General features: G+C 52.9%; 1 protein-coding gene across 3 annotated transcripts in view; it reads right to left on the reverse strand.

Moving 5' to 3' along the window:
- Positions 1–1053: 1053 nt before the first annotated feature.
- KIAA1755 (KIAA1755 ortholog) overlaps positions 1054–20621 on the reverse strand; it is a 48649-nt gene continuing 29081 nt past the window's right edge. The window contains exons 5-14 of one of the 3 annotated variants that reach the window (XM_003805018.6): positions 19797–19920; positions 16740–16833; positions 15745–15831; positions 14259–14375; positions 12132–12230; positions 11045–11193; positions 8223–8361; positions 6835–6957; positions 5844–6065; positions 1054–2325 (exon numbers count right to left, since the gene is read on the reverse strand). In XM_003805018.6, the coding sequence (XP_003805066.3) occupies positions 1624–2325; positions 5844–6065; positions 6835–6957; positions 8223–8361; positions 11045–11193; positions 12132–12230; positions 14259–14375; positions 15745–15831; positions 16740–16833; positions 19797–19920 (1856 nt within the window). In that variant the 3' untranslated portion in view covers positions 1054–1623. Of the gene's footprint in view, positions 5600–5843; positions 6066–6834; positions 6958–8222; positions 8362–11044; positions 11194–12131; positions 12231–14258; positions 14376–15744; positions 15832–16739; positions 16834–19796; positions 19921–20621 lie in introns of all 3 variants that reach the window. The other 2 variants (XM_063601123.1, XM_034946972.3) reach the window with 2 other exon arrangements.

The following is a 20621-nucleotide window of genomic DNA, read 5'->3' on the forward strand; positions in this document are numbered from 1 at the left end:
TTAATGACACTCCAGAGAGGTGCTGGCAGGGGCCACTCTGGGCAGTATGAAGGGTGGGGCTTCTGGATGCTCCATCTAAGATCCGACAGATAGGCCCCTTCCCACGGTCCCCAACCACCAGGACCCAGCTGCCCACAGAACCCCAATGCTACTGGGCCACAGAGGCTGGGCCTAGAGAGGTGGAAGTTGGGCAGGGAAGGGGACAGAAGACATTGAGTTCAGGGAGGCTTGGTGGGGAGGTGAGAGAGAGGAGGGACCTCTAAGGCGGAGAGGATTCTCTCTGGAGGACAAGGACAAGATTCCACAGGGTTCCTTGAACTTGAGAATGAAGGCCCCATGCCTGCTGAAGGGGCCTTGTGAGACAGGGAGCACAGAAGACATGTCCTTCCTTTCTAAGCACAGGAACTGGCCTCTGGCTCCAGGAGGCAATTCTCTTTGCCAAGACCAGTGGAGCTGGCTGTGCATGCTGTCTACGAGTGCCAACTCCTGAGGGTTGGCAGATAAATGCTCTGGATGCCTCACGCCTCAGGGGGTGTTCGAGGATTCCAGGCTGTCTTTCAGAGATCTCCAGAAAGATCCAGCTACAGTTGCCAACATGGAAATTTGTATGAGGGTGGGGCACAGTGGCTCATACCTATAATCCCAGCACTTTGGGAGGCTGAGTCTAGAGGATCACTTGAGCTTGAGATCAGCCTGCCTGGGCAACATAGCAAGACCCCATGTCTACAAAAAATAAATAAATAATAAGCTGAGCATGGTGGTGCATAACTGTAGTCCCAGCTACTTAGGAGGCTGAGGTGGGAGGATTGGTTGAACCCAGGAATTTGAGGCTATGATTGCACCACTGCACTCCAGCCTGGACACCAGAGTGAGACCCTGTCCCTGGTGGGGTCAGGGGGGGAGGTGGGTGGAAAAGGCAATCCCAGCACTTTGGCAGGCCAAGGCAAGAGGATCACTTGAGCCCAGGAGTTTGAGACCAGCCTGGGCAATGTAGTGAGGCCTCATCTCTAAACATAAAATACAATGAAGTTTTAAAAATTAAAAAAAAGAAAATTTGCTTGACAACATACTCTTTATTCCCTTTGCAGATTCACCTCCTACTCCCCCAGCAGAGGTTCCTGGATCAGCACCAAACACACTGATCCTTAAATCCTCGTCTCAGGGTCCATTTTCCTGGAATCCAAGACAAGGAAGCACTCCCGAATCTCCCCGAGGATTCTGCATAAGGGCAACACTGGCCCTCGTACCCGAGGGGAGAGCTGTGTATGTTCCTGAGCTTCAGGTGGGTGTCTGCCTGCCTGCGAGCGAGGCCTCTGGAGGGGTCTGTGCTGACAGGTCTTTCCACAATGAGAGCCTGGAGGGATGGAGCCAATCACACCATTTATTGTGCCCTGGTTCTGACGCCCACTCTCGCTATTCTGCATGGGTGAGGATCGGGTCTTCCAGGAGTTTTCTGGAGCCAGGGGCAGGTTGACAGCTCTCATCCTCCCAGCAGAGGCAGAATGTAAAACCAGTGCTCCATGGTGATGTCTCACTGGGACTGACCAGAGCTCCCAGCTACCCCTCCAGCTGGGCCCTGGCCCAGTGCTCCTGGAGGCTGGTGCCACTGAAGGGGCCTCTCAGCTAGAGGGAGGCAAGGGGACTTGTCTGGGGTGAGTCCTCAAGGGATGTCTGTGAGTCTGTCCCCTCTGAGGAGAAGCTGCCCCCAGTGAGGTGAGGGACCTGGCTCTGCCTGGGGGGCTGCTGCCGGAAGAAGGTGGTGGCAAGCAAATGCTCGCGGGCAGGGTCAGGCAGCTTGTGGGAGCCTTTGCCGTCTTCAGCCTCTGCAGCCTGGCCAGCTTCCTGGGGTGGAGAGCCTGCCTGGAAAGTTCTGTTCTGTTCCCCTCTGGGGGGCCCAGGAGGCCAATAGGACTTTGGCAAATGGTCCATGCCCAGCGAGTCTAGTGGAGGCTGATCCCACCTCCCCTTGGAAGTGACCTCTACACTCAGACCCTGGCCCTTGGCCGCCACCCCTCTTCGTTCTGGGTGCGCCGAGTGAGCAGCTGGAGCCTCTGGGCAAGAGCTGTGGGTCAGTGCCTTCTCCAGGAGCATCCGGATCTCCTCATGCCTGATCCGGGCCTCCTCCCATAGCTCCTGGCCCAGGCCTGCCCGGCTCAGGGAGGCCACCTGCAGCCCCACGGCTGCGAGCTTCTCAGCAGGGAACTCAGATGCCAGTCGCTGCAGGTAGCGGTGGAGGCGGCGCTGGTCCCCAGGACTGACCCTTGAGGTCTTGTCCAGCCTGAGCTGGGCCATCAGGTCCTGACAGTCCATGTGGAACCAGGTCATCTGGGGGACAAGAAGAGAGGGAGGTGGGGGCTCAGGCTGGAAGTGGGACCATGGAGGACTGAATTAATAAGTGCCCAATGCCAGGGCCCCGCTCAGCTTGGCCATGATCTTCTCCACTGACCATGATGACCCTGGTTTCCCTCTCTTCCCTGGGGTGCACACACCTGCCATCTGGAAACAGCCCCCAAGCACCCTTAGAATCATCAGACATCTTTTTTTTTTTTTTTTTTTTTTTTTTGAGATGGAGTCTCGCTCCATCACCCAGGCTGGAGTGCAGTGGCGTGATCTCGGCTCACTGCAAGCTCTGCTTCCCAGGTTCAAACAATTCTTCTGTCTCAGCCTCCCGAGTAGCTGAGGCTATAGGCACCTGCTGCCATGCCCAGCTAATTTTTGTATTTTTAGTAGGACGGGGTTTCACCTTGTTGGTCAGGCTGGTCTCAAACTCCTGACCTCAGGTGATGCACCCGCCGCAGCCTCCCAAAGTGCTGGGATTATAGGCATGACCCACTGCGCCCAGCCCATCAGACACCTTCTAATAGACCTACGGGCCAGCAGGGACTTAGCCCTCTCTGGGGCTCAGTTTCTTCTTCTGTAAAATGGAAGTTGCACTAGATGATCATGAAAAGCCTTTTGAGAGGTGAAATTCCTATCCATGGTTGTATTAACCCTTGAGAGTGCTGTGAGGGAGGAGTCTGCCTAACGTTTATTGAGCACTGACCATTTGCCAGGTTCTGTGTGTCTCAGGCAGGATCGCACTGAACTGCACCAGCAGCCCATTTCACAGAGAAGAAAACTGAGGCTCAGAGAAGTGAACTCACTTGCCCTAGGTCACATAGCAAGTCAGGGAGGAGCTGGGATTCCACCTCGGATCTGTCCTCCAAGCACCTTCATGGGCAGAAGGAGAAACGGGCCAGGCAGGGGTGTGCCCTCACCATCACACCTTGAGACTGTCAGCCACACCAGGCCCGCAGGCCCCCACCCTCCAGCCGAGCCTCTGCCTCATTTGGTGATTCTGTCTGTCCCCGCTTCCCCCACAAAACGTCTGCAGACTGCAAAGAAGCCAACACGTTCCCGGCCGCTCGTGAAAAACATAATCTTTCTCTCCATTAATTTAGAACCCGACAGCGAGCTGTTAGGCTGTAGGGATTGGAGAACCATTTTCTCCGAAGAGACCATCTTTCCACGGATTAAGGGAACTTGTCTTTAGATAAATGGCTTCATATTCGTGCAAGCACATGGAGCTCATGGCCGGGAAAGAGCTCCATAAATCTCCGTTAGTGGCACCATTGTGTTATTATTATTTAGGACCAAAGCTGCTGCACACACGCTCCCCACCAGGGGCTGAGCCTGGTGCTGGGCTGTCCCATCATCTGTCTGTCTGTCCAGGACTTGACCTTCCAGGCTAAGCTGGACAGAAATGGATAGCACCTCAGAAATCATCTTGCCCAACCCCTTATTGAACGGATTGAAATTCAGGGCCAGTGAGGAAACAGGGCCAGCCCAGTTCCAACAGCGAGAGTTGGACTCAAAGTCAGGGTTGCTACCTCCCCCGTATGACTTCTAGGCCTGGCACAGACGCCACCTCCACACAGGCCATCCCCAGGCTTCCAGCCTATCCTGACTCCCCGCACAGCCTCCCTGAGACCCTGCGGGCCGAGCCCGTGCCAGGCACCATGGATAGAGCCAGGACCAACTCGAACCCAGTCCCTGTCTCAGGGAGCTCTCCTCGCAGGCACCATGCAAGAGACAAGCGAGTGACAAGGACCAGGACAACTTCAGATCAAAGTGAGCACCCAGAAGCGACAAAACAGGGTGACGAGAGAGAACCGGGGTGGGCAGTCAGAAAAGGTGTCTGCAAGGAGGGGATGTGTGAGCTGAGAGCGGAAGAAAGACAAGAAGCCAGCCAGTCAACGGGAAGAGCTTCCCAGGCTGAGGGAACAGCACGTGCAAAGACCTCAGAGTTGGAGCACGTTTGATTGATCCGGGAAGGCCAGTGGGGCTGAAACTGGCTGAAATCAGTGGGCAAGGCAAGGAAGCTACCAGATGTCTTTAACCCTGGAGGCACTACTCCTCTTCTTCCTCCTCTTAATGATAATAATAATATTGATGTTAATAACAGTTCTGAATTTGAACAAAACCCTGTGCCAGGGGTTACTTCCATTGAAATCTGTCATTACCTGGTAAGGCTGGCAGTAGAGCCAGATGGTCTGGGTTTGAATCTCTGCCCACTCAGTTAGCTGTGTGACCCTGGGTGAGTTATCTGACCTCTCTGTTTCCTTAGGTGGAAATGGGCATAATAGTAGTACCTGTCTCATAGGATCGGGGTGACAATAAAATGATATGTGAAATGACTAGAACAGGGCCTGGCTTGTCATAAGAACTACATGGCCATTAACTATGGTCTTAGCAAAGAGCTGAGGCCTAGAGCAGTGAAGACTGTGATTGAGGTCACAGAGCTCACGCAAGGACATGAAGCCCCAGACTCCAAGGCTTGGATTCCGCCTGTATCGTGCTGTTAACTGTACACAGCTGGAACTGGGGGAGCCCTTTGCTGCCACTGCCAACATCTGCCTCCCTTGCCCACTGTCCCAAGGAGACAGAGAGTGCCCTGTCCTCCCAGGGCCCCAGGCGTGAGTTGACCAGAGTCCCTCCTGCTGCCCTCTGAAGCAGCCTGTGATCGCTGTGGCCTGCACGCGGGGCTGGCCTGACAGCTGGGAGGCTGGGGTCAGGTCTTTCTCATACTTTGTCCTTGGTGACAAGTGCAAGGGGCAGCCGAGGGCACTGGGTCTGGGCCAGCCATGGGGGTCCCTGTCCCAGCTGGACCACACTCTCCCAGGCTGCTCCTTTGTCCCCACAGACCTCAGTTTTCCCATAATTTTTTTTTAAAGAGAGATTTGGCTACATGAATTTAGGACAGGTGGCAGCTCCTAAATCAAATCATCCTTCCCCACTGCCCTCTTTGGGCAGTTTTCTCATCTGTAAAATGGGAACCACATTGGTGCCCTGTCATCAAAGAGGTATGGATAAGAATGAAGTCAAGTAAGGTGTGTGAAGTGCTCACAGGAGGTCTGGCATGGTGTACACACTCACAAATGTGCACTCCCCTCCCAACAACCCCTCATCCTCACCATGGTCAAGCCTGCTTGGTGAAGGGATCTGTCGTCATTTCTCTTCTCTTTGGGGAAGCATATAAGGCATGTCACGGGGTACCACGGACACATCTATGTTCAAATCTCAGCTCTTCCCCTTCCCCTGTTTTTTTCCTGTTACAAGACTTGGGGAGTGAATCACGATGAGCCTCCGACTGTGTCTGGGTATCCCTGTCCCCGCTGTGCCCCCAGCCAGGGGATGGGGGTGCTGTCTGTGCAAGTGGGCGGGGGGGCTGTGTCTAGGTATCCAAGGGATGGGGGGGTGTCTATGCAGTCGGGCCATGGGGCTGTGTCTAGGTATCCCTGTCCCCACCATAGCCCCAGCCAGGGGATCGGGAGGTATCTGTGCAGGTGGGCCGTGGGGCTCACCCTCTTGCAGAAGCGGTGCAGGTGGAGCAGCGTCTCGAGGTCCGTGCGTTGCCGCTCGGCCGCCATGTAAAAGTGGGTCAGCTTAGCCTGGAAGGCCCGCTGGGTAGAGGCAAAGGCTGCCAGCTCTGGGAACTCTGCACGTTCTGCCTCCCCAGCCCCTCTGGCTGTAGCTCCCAGCTGAGCGGCCTGCTTGGACAGCTCCAGGCCTCGGCGGTACTGGGCCTGAGAGGGGAGAGGAGGGGGCACCCACTCAGCACCCACCTTGGCTGGGGCCTCCCTCGGAGGTCAGCAACCTCCAGCTGCCTTGCTGGTGAGCCAGGAGACTTCCTGAGCTTCAGTTTCCTCATCTGTAGAATGGGGACCCTAATAGCACCCACCTCACAGGGCTTAGCTCCTGGTGAGGGTTGAACAATTAAGAGCAGTTATCACGCTTCTGGAAGTCTCCAGGCCCTCGCCATGGCAGTTCACTTTGCCTAGCCGGGCTCTGCTTAGATGTCCCTTCTGGAAAACTTCTCTGACTCCAAAGGCTCCTGCTCTGAGTCCCCACATTCTCCCTTACTGTGCGCTTCCCTGTTTGTCCCCGTCCCCGCCCCCGCTCCCCACTGGCCTGGGAATTCCTGAGCACTGATACGGGGCTGAATCACCCTGTGGTCCAGAGCCTTGTCACATCGCATCACGTTGATGCAGCTTCCCTGGCCCCCAACCCCCGGCTCTGTGAGGCTGAGTTATTTGGTCTAGGATGAGGCCCCGGAAACTGCATTTTAAGAAACCCTCTGGGGGATTCAGAATATTCTTTGGGCTTGGCCATCTGGTAAGAATCTCTGGGGGAGATAACATCTCAGCTGAATTCTGCAATCCAAGCTGGTTGCCTCACTGTCTCTGGAACTTTTCTTGCTCTTTCCCACCTCCACAGCTTTGCCCTGGCAGTGCCACCCCCTCTAACGCCCTCTCCATCTGCTCCAGTCCTGCTCCTCTGTTGTCTGGAACGCACTGCAGCCTGGAGGAAGAAGTTCTCAAATTCTGCGTGGGCTTTCTCCACTGTCTCCAAACTTCCATCCTTGGGGGTCAGCGTTTGCAGGCACCGCCTTCCTTCCTGCTCCATCCAGTCGCTGACCTGGGGCAGGAGAGGCAGATTTGGACATGAGGGGCTGCTAGGAGACCTCCCTTGTCCAGCTCCCCCACTTCCTTGCAGGCTGAGGTCTTCTGTCTTCACTCATTCAGTGGCTAGGCCTGTGACCACTGGCTTGGACTGAAATTCTCCCAATTCTGGGCATGGGAAGAAATGACTTGGGGAGGGGGAGTGTGTGGTCATGTTCTTCAAAGCGGGACCCCGGAGGGCATCTGGCCTGGTCAACGCCCTCAGTGCACAGTTATCTGAATGAAGGCACAGGGTGGTGAACTTCAGGCTACTCTAACCACTCAGAGACGCCGGATAATAAAAGGGGTGGCCTCAGGGGTGATGAGCTCCCTGTTCGGGTGTGTGTGTGTGTTTGTGTGCGCGTGCACATGCAAACAGTGCTGGAGAAGAAGCTGCAGGCTGCAGAGGAAAGTCCATGGGCCTGCTGGGAACTCACCATGTGAACATGGTAAGCCACTCCCCCTTTCTGGGCCTCAGTTTACTCAGTGGTAAAATGGGGTAGACATGAAGATTCAATGAGGGATAGAGGGTATATAATGGCTCTCAACCCCCTGAGTGGAAGTTCCTTTCTTATTCTGGGGCATCTTAAAGAGCCTATTCACTCACTTTATCTTCACAGATCCAATGTAGCAGGTACTAATATTACCCCCCATTCAACAAATGAAGATACTGAAGCACTGAAGAGTTAAATATCTTGTCCAGGGCCACACCACGAGTAAGTGCTGGAGCCAGGAATGAACCAGGGCTGTCTGATGCAGGAGTGCGCCGTGGCCCACAGCTCTAGGCAGAAAGGAATGTGGTGGTTCTCGGCACCGGCAGTCAGATGAAGCCACGCCAGGTGCAGGTTCCAGAATCAGACCCCGAGATATGCAACCACAAGCAGGTAACATAATGTCTCCCAGCCTCAGTTTCCTGGTCTGTGCAGTGGATGAAATCCTAGCACCTTCCCCATGAGTTCGGAAAGCAATGATGTTCACAACGGCTCTGGCCCAGGGCTTGGCACAGAGTTGGCGCTCAATAAGTGCAGCTCTTGGGGCTATGTTTTCACCCATTGAGCACTTATTGAGCACCAGGTCATGTGCTACGCCCCAAGGATGCCTGCCTGGCCTTTGAAGGATCGCCAGCTTGGTGTCCTTTCTCCAGAACAAAGCACCTGGCTAGGGACGGGCCCAGAGTCAGGGCTTTCCTGTGGAATGTGGCCAGGCAGAACCCCCACACCCCAAGCCAGACTCCCCTTTCACCTGGTGAATGGCAGCTTCCAGGCGGCCCAGGCGGACACGGAGCTCCAGCTTCCCCAGGAGGCTGTTGGAAGCGGTGACCAGAACATGAAGCTGCTCGTCCACAAGGCTGTACAAGGCAGTGGCTGCAGCCAGATGGCTCCTGGGAGGTGGGCGGAGGTGAGAAAAGGCCTCTGTTGCCCTCTTCACCCTGCTGTACTTCTGTCCCGCATAGGCCTGCCCCTCCATCTCTGTGGCCCCAGCCTGGGTTTCCAGCTAACTTGCTGTGTGACTGTGGGCAGGTCCTTTCACCTTTCTGGGCCTCACCCTTGGTCTTCCATGGGACTGCGAGGACAAGAGAATGCAGTAGGAAGTGAACTGACCCTCCCCCTTCCCTAGAAGGGAATGAAGCTGGCCGGACAGATCTGGGTTGAAAGCCCAGCTCTGCTGCCTTCTAGTAGCAGGCTCTGTGCAAATTTCTCAACCTTTCTATGTCTCTGCTTTTTATTCTGTGAGGTGGAGATAATCACAGAACCCACTTCACAGCATGGTTGTAAGCATTAAATGATCTAACGCCCTGGCCCTCAACTCTAGCTATACATTATAACCTGCCCTGGGAGCTTAACAAATCTTAGTGCCCTGCCCCAGGCCAACAAAGTCAGACTCTGAGTGCAACCAACACACTGATGTTTCCCTTTTTTTTTTTTTTTTTTTGAGACGGAGTCTCACTCTGTCGCCCAGGCTGGTCACCCAGGCTAGAGTGCAGTGGCGCGATCTCCACTCACTGCAACCTCTGCCTCCTGGGTTCCAGCGATTCTCCTGCCTCAGCCTCCTGGGTAGCTGGGATTACAGGCACGCACCACCATGCCGGGCTAATTTTTGTATTTTTAGTAGAGACAGGGTTTCACGTATTGGCCAGGCTGGTCTTGAACTCCTGACTTCAGGTGATCTGTCTGCCTCAGCCTCCAAAAGTGCTGGGATTATAGGCATAAGCCACCACGCCCGGCTGAGACACTGATGCTTTCTAAAGCACCTCAGGCGGTTCCAGGGACAGCCAGGGCAGAGAACCAGCGCTCATGCATGCAAAACACTTAACACAGTGCCCAGCGCACGATGTTTGTCAGGTCTGTGCTATTTCTATTGCAATGGTGGGAAGTAGCTGCAACATGCCTGCCAGCCCTGCCTCCATTTCACAGACGGGAAAACTGAGGTCAAGGGAGGGGAATCGACTTGCAGATGACAACCTGAGTTGGAACCCCACCCAGGGCTGTTTCTGCACATAATTTTAAAAAATGCTCAAAGCCACAAGTCACTAAGGAAGAAGCGTGGATGGGATTTCAGGCATGGTGATATTTGCGTGAAGGGAGGAATCTCCAACCCTGCTCTGCCCTCCTCTGCCTTCAGAGGGAAAATGGAAGACAGAAGATGGAAGAAAAGCTTTTGACTTCCTGGAGGGTGCTTTGCTCTACCTCAGCCTCCCCATCTGACTGCAGCTCCCCACGGGTTGCCACCCTTGCAGGGAAGAGGTGTGGGCCCAGGGTGCGTGAATAGGATAGAAAATCTCTGCCTGCCTGGAGAGGGAGGGACGGAGGGATGGGGACAGCCTAGGGGCTGCAGGGACCCGCTGCAGAACAAACGCCCGCAGCAGCTCATGTGGGACCACAGTGACCCCTGCTGGAGCTGCTGGTAGCTGCGGGTCTGCGGGGCCTTGGGTGGACAGGAGTGGCCTGGGCCGGTGGGGCAGGTAAGGGTGGAAGAGGCTGAGAAAGGCAGTGCCAACCCCCACCAGGCACTGAGGGGCAGGGAGATGACCCCACACCCAGTGCTGCCCGTGCGTCCATCTGTGTGAGCCTGCTCTCAAGTCTAGTGCAGCTCTGGGTGGGGTGTTCAAGATACTGGGACCAGACTGCCTGGATTCAAGTCCGGGCTCCACCACATCCCAGCTATGTGACCCTGGACTAATCACTTACCCTCTCTGAGCCTCAGGTTCCTCCACTGTAAAATAGGCATAATATTTGCAGCTACCTCGGAGTGAATTAAGTGAGCTGGTATTTGTAAATCCCTGAGAAAAATGCTGGACACATACAAAGTGCTATTTAGGTCTTGGTTCTGTAAACAAAATGTTCTTACAAGCTCATGCATACCAGCCCTTGACTTTGAATATAAGTAGCTGTGTTCTAAGAGGGTGAAAATACTTGCAATTACTGACCAATTTAATGACTGACTCTTCCCCAACCCCTAAATTTAAGAAAGCTGGGACTTTCCAGGAATGTCTATAATTTATTCTGGCTCTGAGACCCCTGAGACACCATGAGGTTCTCACAAGTGTGTTTGAGCAGCCTACCGGGAAAGGCAGGGCCGGGTAGGGGTTAAATGCCCAGAAGGCCTGGCTTCAAATCCCTTACCAGCCGCTGTCTAGCTGCTATTTCCCTTCGCTGAGCCTCAGTTACCCATCAGCCAAATGGACAATGTGGACCTCACAGGGTTCTTGCCAGAAATAAATGAGGCAGGCTCTTGCAGGGGTTCAGCCTGGTGTGTGGGTCAGAGGAAGTGCTTTGTCCAAAAGGGTGGCCAGAAATGGATAGGCGACATCCTCTGATGCCCGTCCCAGGCTCAAGATGGCTGGGGCTGAAGGAGGGAAAGCAGAGAAGGGGCGAGGAAATTGCTAGGGCTCAGGGCAGGTTTCTGTGACCAGGCGTCAGCCTGGGATACAGGCCCTGCAACTACTGCAAAGCTGGGCACCCTCAGGGCTCAGCTATGTGTGCCCTAGGTGGTGTGGTCCCAGCTCCAAACTCCTGGGCCAGAAACAGGATGGGGTGGAAGAGGAAAGGCCTGGACGTCTGTACCTGACATCAGGGCTGAAGTCCAGCCTGCTGGCATCACGCTGCAGCCTGGCCAGGGTGGCTCCACCTTCCCGCTGGAGGCCCAGTAGGCCCGGGTCCCTCAGCACAGCCTCCATCAGCTCCTTGGACTTGCTCAGGCACCTGGTAGCCTCCTGCCAGCGTAGGGAGGTGCCCTGAGGCCCCATCCCCACTCTCCCTCTGCAACCTTCCAAGGCTCCCCACACCCAGATCAAGTCCAACTCCCAGTTTGGCATTCAAGATCCTCCAGAAAGTCTGTCATTTCTGTCTCTAAAACATCCCCTCTAGCCATGTCCCCTCTCATCACCACGGCAACCTCATTGGTCCACCCTCCAGCATCTCTTGCTGGGACACCCGTTTCAGCCTCTTTGCTGATCTCCCTGCTGCCCTCTGGCTCCCCCTAAAGTCTATTCTCCACATGGCAGTTGAACGGATCTCAAAGTGCAAATCTGATAACCCCTGGTTTAAAACTCTCCAGTGGCTTTCCCTGCAGGCTTCGAACTGAATCCCAGCCCAACTCTTCCTTGGTCCAGCTCCTGCTGCATCTAGAAGCTCCACTCATGCTTCTTTCCCACTCATTCTGCTCCACACTGGCCTCCTTGCTACTCCTGAACACCCCAGGTATAATCCCACCTCAGGGCCTTCGCATGTGTTTGCCCCCTGCCTGGAGCACAGCCCCCCACAAAGGCAGGCTCCTTCTCAAACTTCAAGCCTCAACTTAAACTCCAGCTCTTCAGAGAGGCCCTCCTCCCTCCCTCATGATTCCCAATCTTACTTCCACAGGACTTGACACAATTTGGAATGACATACCCATTTATTTGTTTGCTTTTTAAACTACCACCTCTGCCACAGCACCACGAGCCCCAAGAGGGCAGGGATAAGTCAGTTTGCTCCAGGCTGGTCTCCAGTGCAGGGTACAAAGTGGGTGCCCCTCAAATATGAGTCAAGTGAATGATGAAAAACAGGAATAATGTCCTCCCCCTTTTCCCCAGGCCGTCCCCTTCTTGAAGCCCTTGGTCCGTGGGGTCTGGGGTGTGATGTAGCTTCCCCAACCACCGTGCTCCAGGCTCACCTGCATCCCCCCAGGGGGGTCGGCCTTCTCGAATTCCTCGATGGAAGCTTGTAGCAGGGAAGAGGCCTGGTGGAGGTCAGCAAGGAAAGGGTCCAGCTTCTGCAGGACAGAGGACCAAAGGGCGGGTGTCAGCCCAGGCCAACCAGGAGGATGCCTCTTGCATCTCAGGAGCACACAGGGGAGGTGGGAGGCAGTGGCTCTCCAACTCCAGGTGCATCAGAAGCATCTGGAGAGGTGGTTAAAACACAGGCTCTGGGCTCTGCTCCTGAGGTTCTGCTTCAGTTCCTCTGGGGTGAGGCATGGTAGAAAGTGCATTTCTAACAAGTTCCCAGGTGTTGCTGATGCTGCTGGCCTGGGGAACCACACTTTGAGAACCACTGGTGTTGAGTATGAGTGAGGGAGAAGAAAGGAGACAGGCCTGAGCGACTCCCAGGCCAGTGGGGATACCATGATTGGTAAGGAAAGGAAGAGGGCAGAGTTAGGGGAACATTTTCAGCTGAGTCCCACTTCAGCCCAGCTCCATCACTTACAAGCTGTGAGACCTTGGGCAAGTTACTTAACCTCTCTGTGTCTCTGCTTCCTCCTCTTTAAAATGGAGATCATAGTAGTTCCTGCCTTATAGGGTTGTGTGAGGATTAAACCCATTAATATATGCAAGGCACTTAGAACAGAGCCCAGCCCATACTGTGTTTATCATCATTCTCACTTCCATGTAGTGGGTCTACAGGTAAGATTTCATGTAAAGGAAAGGGTTTAAAGCTAAAATGAAGTTCAAAAACCAGTGGATTCATTGGAGGCCTCTGGAAAGGGAAGCTAGGACCCTGGGGGACAAGCAGAAAAGGAGATTGTTCAGTAGGTATCTTTTTGTACCATTTGAAATGTGAATATACTTACTGCCTATTCAAAAACACACAATTTTAAAAAGATCACTTGGGCAGAAAGTAAATAAGCCACCATGTTACACTGTTAGTATAGACCGGCGGTTCTCAATGAGGGGTGACTTTGCCCCCGGGGACATTCAGCAATGTCAGGAGACTTTTTTAATTGTCATAATTTGTGGGGTGCAAACAGTGGGTAGAGCCAGGGCTGGTACCAAGCATGCCGCAATACACAAGACAGCTCCCAACAAAACAGAATTGCTCAACCCCAAATGTGAATAGGTTAAGGTTGAGCAACCCTGGTCTAGAGAGAACCCGGGGCGGGCATTGATGGGCATGGGTTTCGGTGTGGTTTAAGCCCACCGAAAGGCACCCTCGCCCTATGTGTCCTCATGTACTAAATTGGGTATGAAATGCCCCCTCTTGTGGTTGTGGGGAGGAGGGACTGTGATTACACAGGAAAGGAGCCCAACACTGGCGGCTGCCTTATTTCCTCCCTCTTATAGGAGGGAACCAGACCCTGAGCTTCCTGAGTTGTGTGGGTCCATAGAGCAAGTGCCTATAAATTTATTTTATTTTATTTTATGATTCTTTTTGAGACAGAGTCTCACTGTGCCACCTAGGCTGGAGTGCAGTGGTGTGATCTTGGCTCACTGCAATCTCTGCCTCCTGGGTTCAAGCAATTCTCATGCCTCAGCCTCCCGAGTAGCTGGGACTACAGGTGCATACCACCACACCTGGCTAACTTTTTCTTTCTTGTATTTTTAGTAGATATGAGGTTTTACCATGTTGGCCAGGCTGGTCTCAAACTCCTCACCTCATGTGATCCACCCATCTCGGCCTCCCAAAGTGCTGGGATTACAGGTGTGAATCACAGCGCCCGGCCCTGTAAATTTATTTTCAGTTAACATAGACCTAGCTCTTTACCCACATTAACTAAATTAATCCTCACAAAAACCCCATGAGGAGGTACTATTATTATCCGCTGTCTAGCTGATGAGGAAACCAAGGCTCAGAGAAGGTAAGTAACTTATCCAAAATCACACAGCAGAGCTGGGATTGCAATGTAGGCAGCCTGGCCCCAGAGCCTGAGCTCTTAATCATTCGACTCTGTACCTTCACTGTAAACATTTGTTGAGTGACCGTTTATTTTTTAGCATAGCAGGGTTGATGGATCCATGGGACAGAAGAGTGAAGAGAAGAAGAGAAGGAGTGGGGGTCAGGGGCTAAAGGCCGTGATGGTAAACACCTGGAAGAAATGCACCCACTCGGTGTGGCAGTAGGGGAAGGGGCCTTCCAGGACTGCGGGCAGCTGGCTGGGGTCCACATGGTGGCTGAGGGCCTTCAATGAGGTCAGCACCTCCACCTGCAGACCAAAGAATCAGGAGAACCAGGGACTCAATGTGAGGACAGTCATTTTAGAAGGTCCTGCCCAGATCCCTGCCCCAGCACCAGTTCATTTCCCACAAGTAAGGTTGACTCCAGCTTTAAAAGTTGCTTTGCCAGCAACCAATCTTCTCTGGAAACTCTGACAAGTCAAAATTCAGAACCAGACCCTGGTTAGGGAATGGCAAATAAACAGCACTCATACTGCCACTCTCCTAGCTTGTGCCCAAGGCAGACATCATTAATCAATCATAGCACTCGTTCCCTCTGAGCTTGGCTCTTTCCCAGTACAGCTCTCCGGGCAATCATACAAACTGATGGAAGCTGGCCCTTGTGATGAAACTTCTTTGTAATCTTTGCACACTTCCCTGAGGAGCCAAGAGCTGTTTCCTTCTTGGGGCTGGTGAGAAAAGTCACTAAATCCCAACAGTGTCCTCTAAGACATGGAAGAACTAGGTGACTGCTTCTGCCAGGCAGAGAAATTTGAGGTTTATTCTGGGAATAGCTCCAGATACCTAGGCTTGGGATTTGGTGGATTCTGTGGTTTTTTGGACCCACCTGATATTCCTGCTACTCAAAGTGTGGTCCATGGGCCAGCAGCACCGGCATTACCTAGGACATGTTGGAAATTCAGAGTCCCAGGACCCACCCAGAACTACTCAATCAGAACCTGCACATTAATGTATTTCCCCAAGAGATCAGTAAGCACATTAAAGTTGGAACAGCACATCTCCAGCCCACAATCTGCCTCTTCACTAACCAGGAGGAAGGAGAGTTTTAAAATCACATCCTGAAGCAGGACAGAGGACTGACTGCCCATACTCATTACTGTGGTGTATGGCACTAATTAAAGGGAGCTGCAGGGCTCTTTCCTGCAAAGTCCTGCTTCAACTCCACATCTGTATTAATTAGGGCGAGAAATACAGGAAGAGCAGGTGTGACCGCAGTGTGAAAAAGGCAGTGGAGTCAGGTGACTCCAGCTCTGCGTCTAGCTTGCTGTGTGGCCTTAGGCTTCAGTTTCCCTCTCTGAAAACAAAGGGAGGAGGGATGGACCAGAAGAAGCTTTTCAAATAGGTTCTATGCCATGTGCAATTCTCGATCATGTGGCAGCACCCACCAGGAGTTGCTAGGATTGCCAGAGAGATATCATTCTGTGACTGATTTGACAATGCCTGCCACGGATCTATACTGGGGTGGTAGCGCTTAGGCCTCGTATTTATTGCCTTACACTAGATTACTTCCAGGCCTCTTCCAGCTCATGAATTCTGCAGTTCTCCCTCTCCTTAACCCCAGCTCAGCTCGAGCCCAACAACTCCCCTCCTCAACCGCCGACCCTGAGTCCCCCTCACCTGGACGTCAGGTAATGTCTGCAGCTGGAGAGCCGCCTCCTTCTCCCCCAGGAAGAGAATAGCTCGGATAGAGGCTGGGACCTGAGCCTGTCAAAGACAACCACTGCAGAGTTGCTCTGCCCAAGGCTTCATGAAGCCTCACACACTTTGATTTCCTCCTTCATCCCCTGTAAGATGCAGGCAAATGGGTCACAAGGACAGAGTGGGGTCCCTCCATGACTGGAATCTTTGTGTGATACGTTTGGACCGTGAATCTTTGGTTAGAAGTCATGAGAGCAGCAGGTTCAAGTTGTGTTGCAAATCTTTCCAGATGACCTGCCCCTCTGGGCCCCAGTTTGCCCATCTACAAAGCGAAGGAGGTCAGACCATAAGGTAAGCAGATGCAGAACCTCCATTGACTCTGCTGCCCATAATTGCTGGATAGGAATCTCTTCTCTCCTCCCTTCTCAGCTCATGAGCTTTATGTGATCTAAGTCTGAGCCAATCAGTGTGTTGCATTCACCCCCAGGCCACAGGGTTGGGTGTGGAGGGACTCCTGAATCCACTATAACTGAGACACAAAGAAATTTTTGCTGAGACCTCTGGGAAAATAATCTCTTACTCTTTCCTAATGGATTTAAATTAGAGACCATGTGAAGTCAGAGCTGCTGGGAGCCATCCGGCTACCAAGGGGCACGGGGTGCCAAGCGGGGTGGCTTGGCATCCTCCAAAGAGAACGGGGCCAGAAATGGAGAGAGAGGAACCAGGTTCTAATGATAATATCTGAGCCCTTGGATCAGGCCATACTTGAAGCTGGACTTGGCTCCTGGACTGTCCATTGACATGAACCAATGAGCTTCAAGCTTGTTAGGGCTGAGTTTTCTGTTGGCTGCAGTAAAAGTCCCTGCCTGAGAGTCCTGGTCTCAGCCTTAAGCACCCCCGGACTCTATGAATGTCAGGAGGCCCCTGGTGGCTCCCAGGACTTACTAGGCTAAGGCTCTCCACCTCCCACTCACCTGGGTGGCCTGCAGGGCGCTGACCAGACCGGGCTGTGGGGGCTGTCTCCTGGCGTCAATCAGGACCGCCAGCCCCTTGGCTTTATCTTCAGGCCTGTGGGTGGTAAACAGAATTGACAGTCTTGCTGGATGGCCTCGGACAGGGGGCAGGACCTAGTGGAAGGTGAGGGAACCTGGCTGCTAGAAACCTTGATTTACTGGTGAACTCTTCATCCTGTTAAGACCAAGTTCCAATGCCCCTTCCAGGAAGCCCTCCATGGTTCTTCTCCAGGCAGAGCCTTTTGCTTCCTCTTTGGTGCTCCTGCAATACCTCATACAGCCCTCGTTTATGGCCCTACTATTCCTAACTCTAGCAACTAACCCAGGTACAGTAGGCAAGTCACTTGGGACTCACCCACTTTTTTGTGTAGGCAGAATCCTTATTTTGCTCAAGAATCCAACTCCCTCCAAAAAGCCAAGTTCCCCCAGAGCCTGGCTTCTGATTGGTTGAGGCCAACAGTAGTGACGTAATTCCTCTGGCCAGTGATTGGTTTAGATGGGGAGGGTCATGTGACATTTCTGGCCAATGATATGTGAGGGAAAGTTTTCCAGGGAAAGAGGCTTCTGGGAAAGACATTCCCTCCTTTAAAAAGTTCTTAACAAAGAGATATGAGGCAGAGACATACAATGATACATTTCCTTAACAGATAAAACATTTTAAATGGGAATTTCTGTTGATTGCAGCCAAAACACCCTCCCTGGTTCAGCCACATTGCACTGAGCTTACAGTGGGCCACTTTTCAGTGACTATCTTAGGATTTTCCAAACTGGCACAATTTTCAAGACTTGATAAAATACAGATTCCTCACCCTACTCCTCTCCCATCCCCACCCCTCTAGCCATCTGGCCAGTGGGTACAGGGTGGCCAGGGAATCTGTGTGGTTCCAAGCACCCTCGGCCAGTCTAATGATCAGGCAGGATTGAAAAATAGCCCCCAACTGCCCTCAAGCCTTACAACCACTCAGTGCACAGACAAAACCTGAGGTGGCCCAGTGGGAGGGTAGAGCTGTGGCGCTGCCGTTAGTACCTTGTGGTCTGGGCAAGTTATTTCATCTCCCTGAGTCAATTTAATAATGATAGTACCGGCCTTATGGGCTGTAGTGAGGACTGATGAATTCATTCTTGTAAAGCACTCAGTGACTGCACAGAGTAAATGGGATGTAAATATTTGCTATGATTATCCTAGAAGGGGAAACTGAGGCACAGAAAGGCCCAGTGGCAGATAGTGACAGGAGGCTCTGGGAGGTGATTTCAAGTCTCTGACTTTATGTCCTTGCCTCCCTCTGGCGATGCCCATGCTGGACAGTGATTTGTTTCCAGACCTGTCTCTGCTACCAACCTGGAGGCCCTTAAAAGTCAGGGCCCGGTGTGAGGAGCCTCTGTCCCTAGCACCATGTAGCATGAAGCCAAGCCCAGAGCAGGGGCCCAGCCAATGTTCATTCAGAGCACAAGTGGAGAAAACCAGCCCAGCACACAAGCATCTGGTGTGCCCTGCACTCCACAGTTTACATCCTCTACACCCCCTCATCCCTGCCACTTGTGCCCAGCTTGGTCCTTAGAGCCCTCTTGGTCATGCCCTTTATTCAGGCGAGCCTTGGGGAGGGGAGATTATTTCCCTATGGTTGCATAGCCAGTCGGTGGGATCCCAGAGCTCTGTCTACCACGCTAGTCACTTTCCACCACAGAAAAAGGGGGTCCCATCTCCCACTCAGTCCAGAAAAGCCACTCCACCTTGGACAAGAAGAAAAAAAATGTTAGTGACCAGCAGGTGGCAGTGATGGCTCCAGTGGGGTGGGATGCATGAAGATATTTCCAGAGGGTTCCATCACCTTCCACCCCTTACCCCCAACAGCAGACCTCTAGGTTGAGTTGGGGCTTATTAGCCAGTCCTGAGCAGCATCCCCTCTAAGACTGCCCTGGCTAGGGGCTGGGTCCCAGAGGAAAAGAGGGCGCCTCTTCCCCAGCCAGTCCATTAAGTCTGAATGGTGGCAGGGGTAGGAGTGTTAGGAGGAGCATTAGAAATCAGCCTGAGTCCACTCATCATTCATTCACTCACTCACTCACTGACTCACCCACTCATTCTTTCACTCTCTCATTCATTCATTTACTCATTCACCCCTTTCCTTTGTTTATTCAAATATTTATAATTCAGATGACAGCTCAATTATCACCTCCTCAGGGAAGTCTTCCCCGATTTCCCAATTGAAATTAACATCCCCTATTCTTCTTACTCTACAACAGTGGTTCTTAAAGTGTAGTCCCAGGCCCAGCACCTGTTATCACCAGGAAATTTGCTACAAATGCAGATTTTCAGGTCCCACCCACCTTCATCAACTGAATCAGAAAATCTGAGGGATGGGCCCCTGCAATCTGTTTTAACAGCCCACCAGGTGATTCGAATGCACCTTCAAATTTGAAAACTGGCCAGGCACGGTGGCTCACGCCTGTAATCTCAGCACTTTGGGAGGCCGAGGTGGGTGGATCACCTGAGGTTGGGAGCTCAAGACCAGCCTGACCAACATGGAAAAATGCGGTCTCTACTAAAAATACAAAATTAGCCAGGTGTGGTGGTGCATGCCTGTAATCCCAGCTACTCGGGAGGCTGAGGCAGGAGAATCGCTTGAACCTGGGAGGCGGAGATTGCAGTGAGCTGAGATTGCATTGTTGCACTCCAGTCTGGGCAACAAGAGTGAAACTCCATTTCAAAAAAAAAAAAAAAAATGAAAACCACTGATCTACAAACATCACTCTTTTCTTCATCACACTGACACTCCTGAAAGTTTCTTGGCCATGGTTTGTTTCTTGCACTCTGTCCATCTCTCCCACCAGCCTGACAACCCCCCGATGGCAGGGACTGAGGCTGTTTTGCTTTCCCCCAGCATCTGTCTGGGGACTGGCTCTGTGAACAGACGACTGCATGGAAGGATATGGTGCCTCTCCACTCAGTGTCTGGTCCAGGGCTCTGGGCCCAGAGGGTTGAGGTGGGGATGGAGCAGTCAGGGTGGCCCAGATCCTTACCTGGGGATGGTACACAGGTAGGAGAGTAGCTTGGTGACCTCTGAAACTGTGCACCATGGTGCCTCCCAGGCCCCCTCTGTAGTTGACACCAGAAGCAGGGGCCGCCCGGCCCTGTCCCGGCCACCTGGAGGACAGAGGGCACACGTGAGCAGTGAGAACTTTGGTGGGGCCCTCTAGGGACCTCTCCTGTGGCCTGCAGACCTTTGGCCATAACGGTTCCTTTGCCTGGAACACCCTTTCTCTCCTTCTCCTTCTGTGAACTCTGACTTCTACTCATCCTTCAAGACCCAGCTCAAACACCACTTCGTGAGAAAAGTCTTCCCTGAATCTCCTCTGTGCAGAGCACTCCCTCTGTATAAGGTACGTGGGCAGGCAAAGCTCATGGCATGAGCTCTGGGGTCACACAGAAAGGGGTCAAGCCTCTGCTCTGCACTGACTCACTGTGTGTCTGTGGGTAAGTCAGTGCACCTCTGAGCTTCAGTTTCCTCATCTGTTAAACAGGGAGAATAATATGCTGAGCTTATTAGGTTATTTCGAGGATGAAATCAGACAGCTCCTGAGAAGCACTTAATACACAGCAAGAGCTCAGTGAATGATTGAGTTGCTCAATCGTTGGTCGTTACAATGATCACTGTCTCTGTTCTTGTCTCCAGTCCAAGGGGTGGTGAGCGTGCAGCCCTGTGGCCACCAGCACTATTTCTTCTTGCAGACTTTCAACCCTGGGTTTCTGACAGGCTATTTCCTGTTCCAGGAATCTGGGCTGTGTGCCTCACTCTCCCCACAGGAGTCATGAGGCTGAGGCTCCGGGAGCCAGTACAGCCCATC

The sequence above is a fragment of the Pan paniscus genome, chromosome 21, assembly GCF_029289425.2.
Source record: "Pan paniscus chromosome 21, NHGRI_mPanPan1-v2.0_pri, whole genome shotgun sequence".
Classification (NCBI taxonomy): domain Eukaryota; kingdom Metazoa; phylum Chordata; class Mammalia; order Primates; family Hominidae; genus Pan; species Pan paniscus.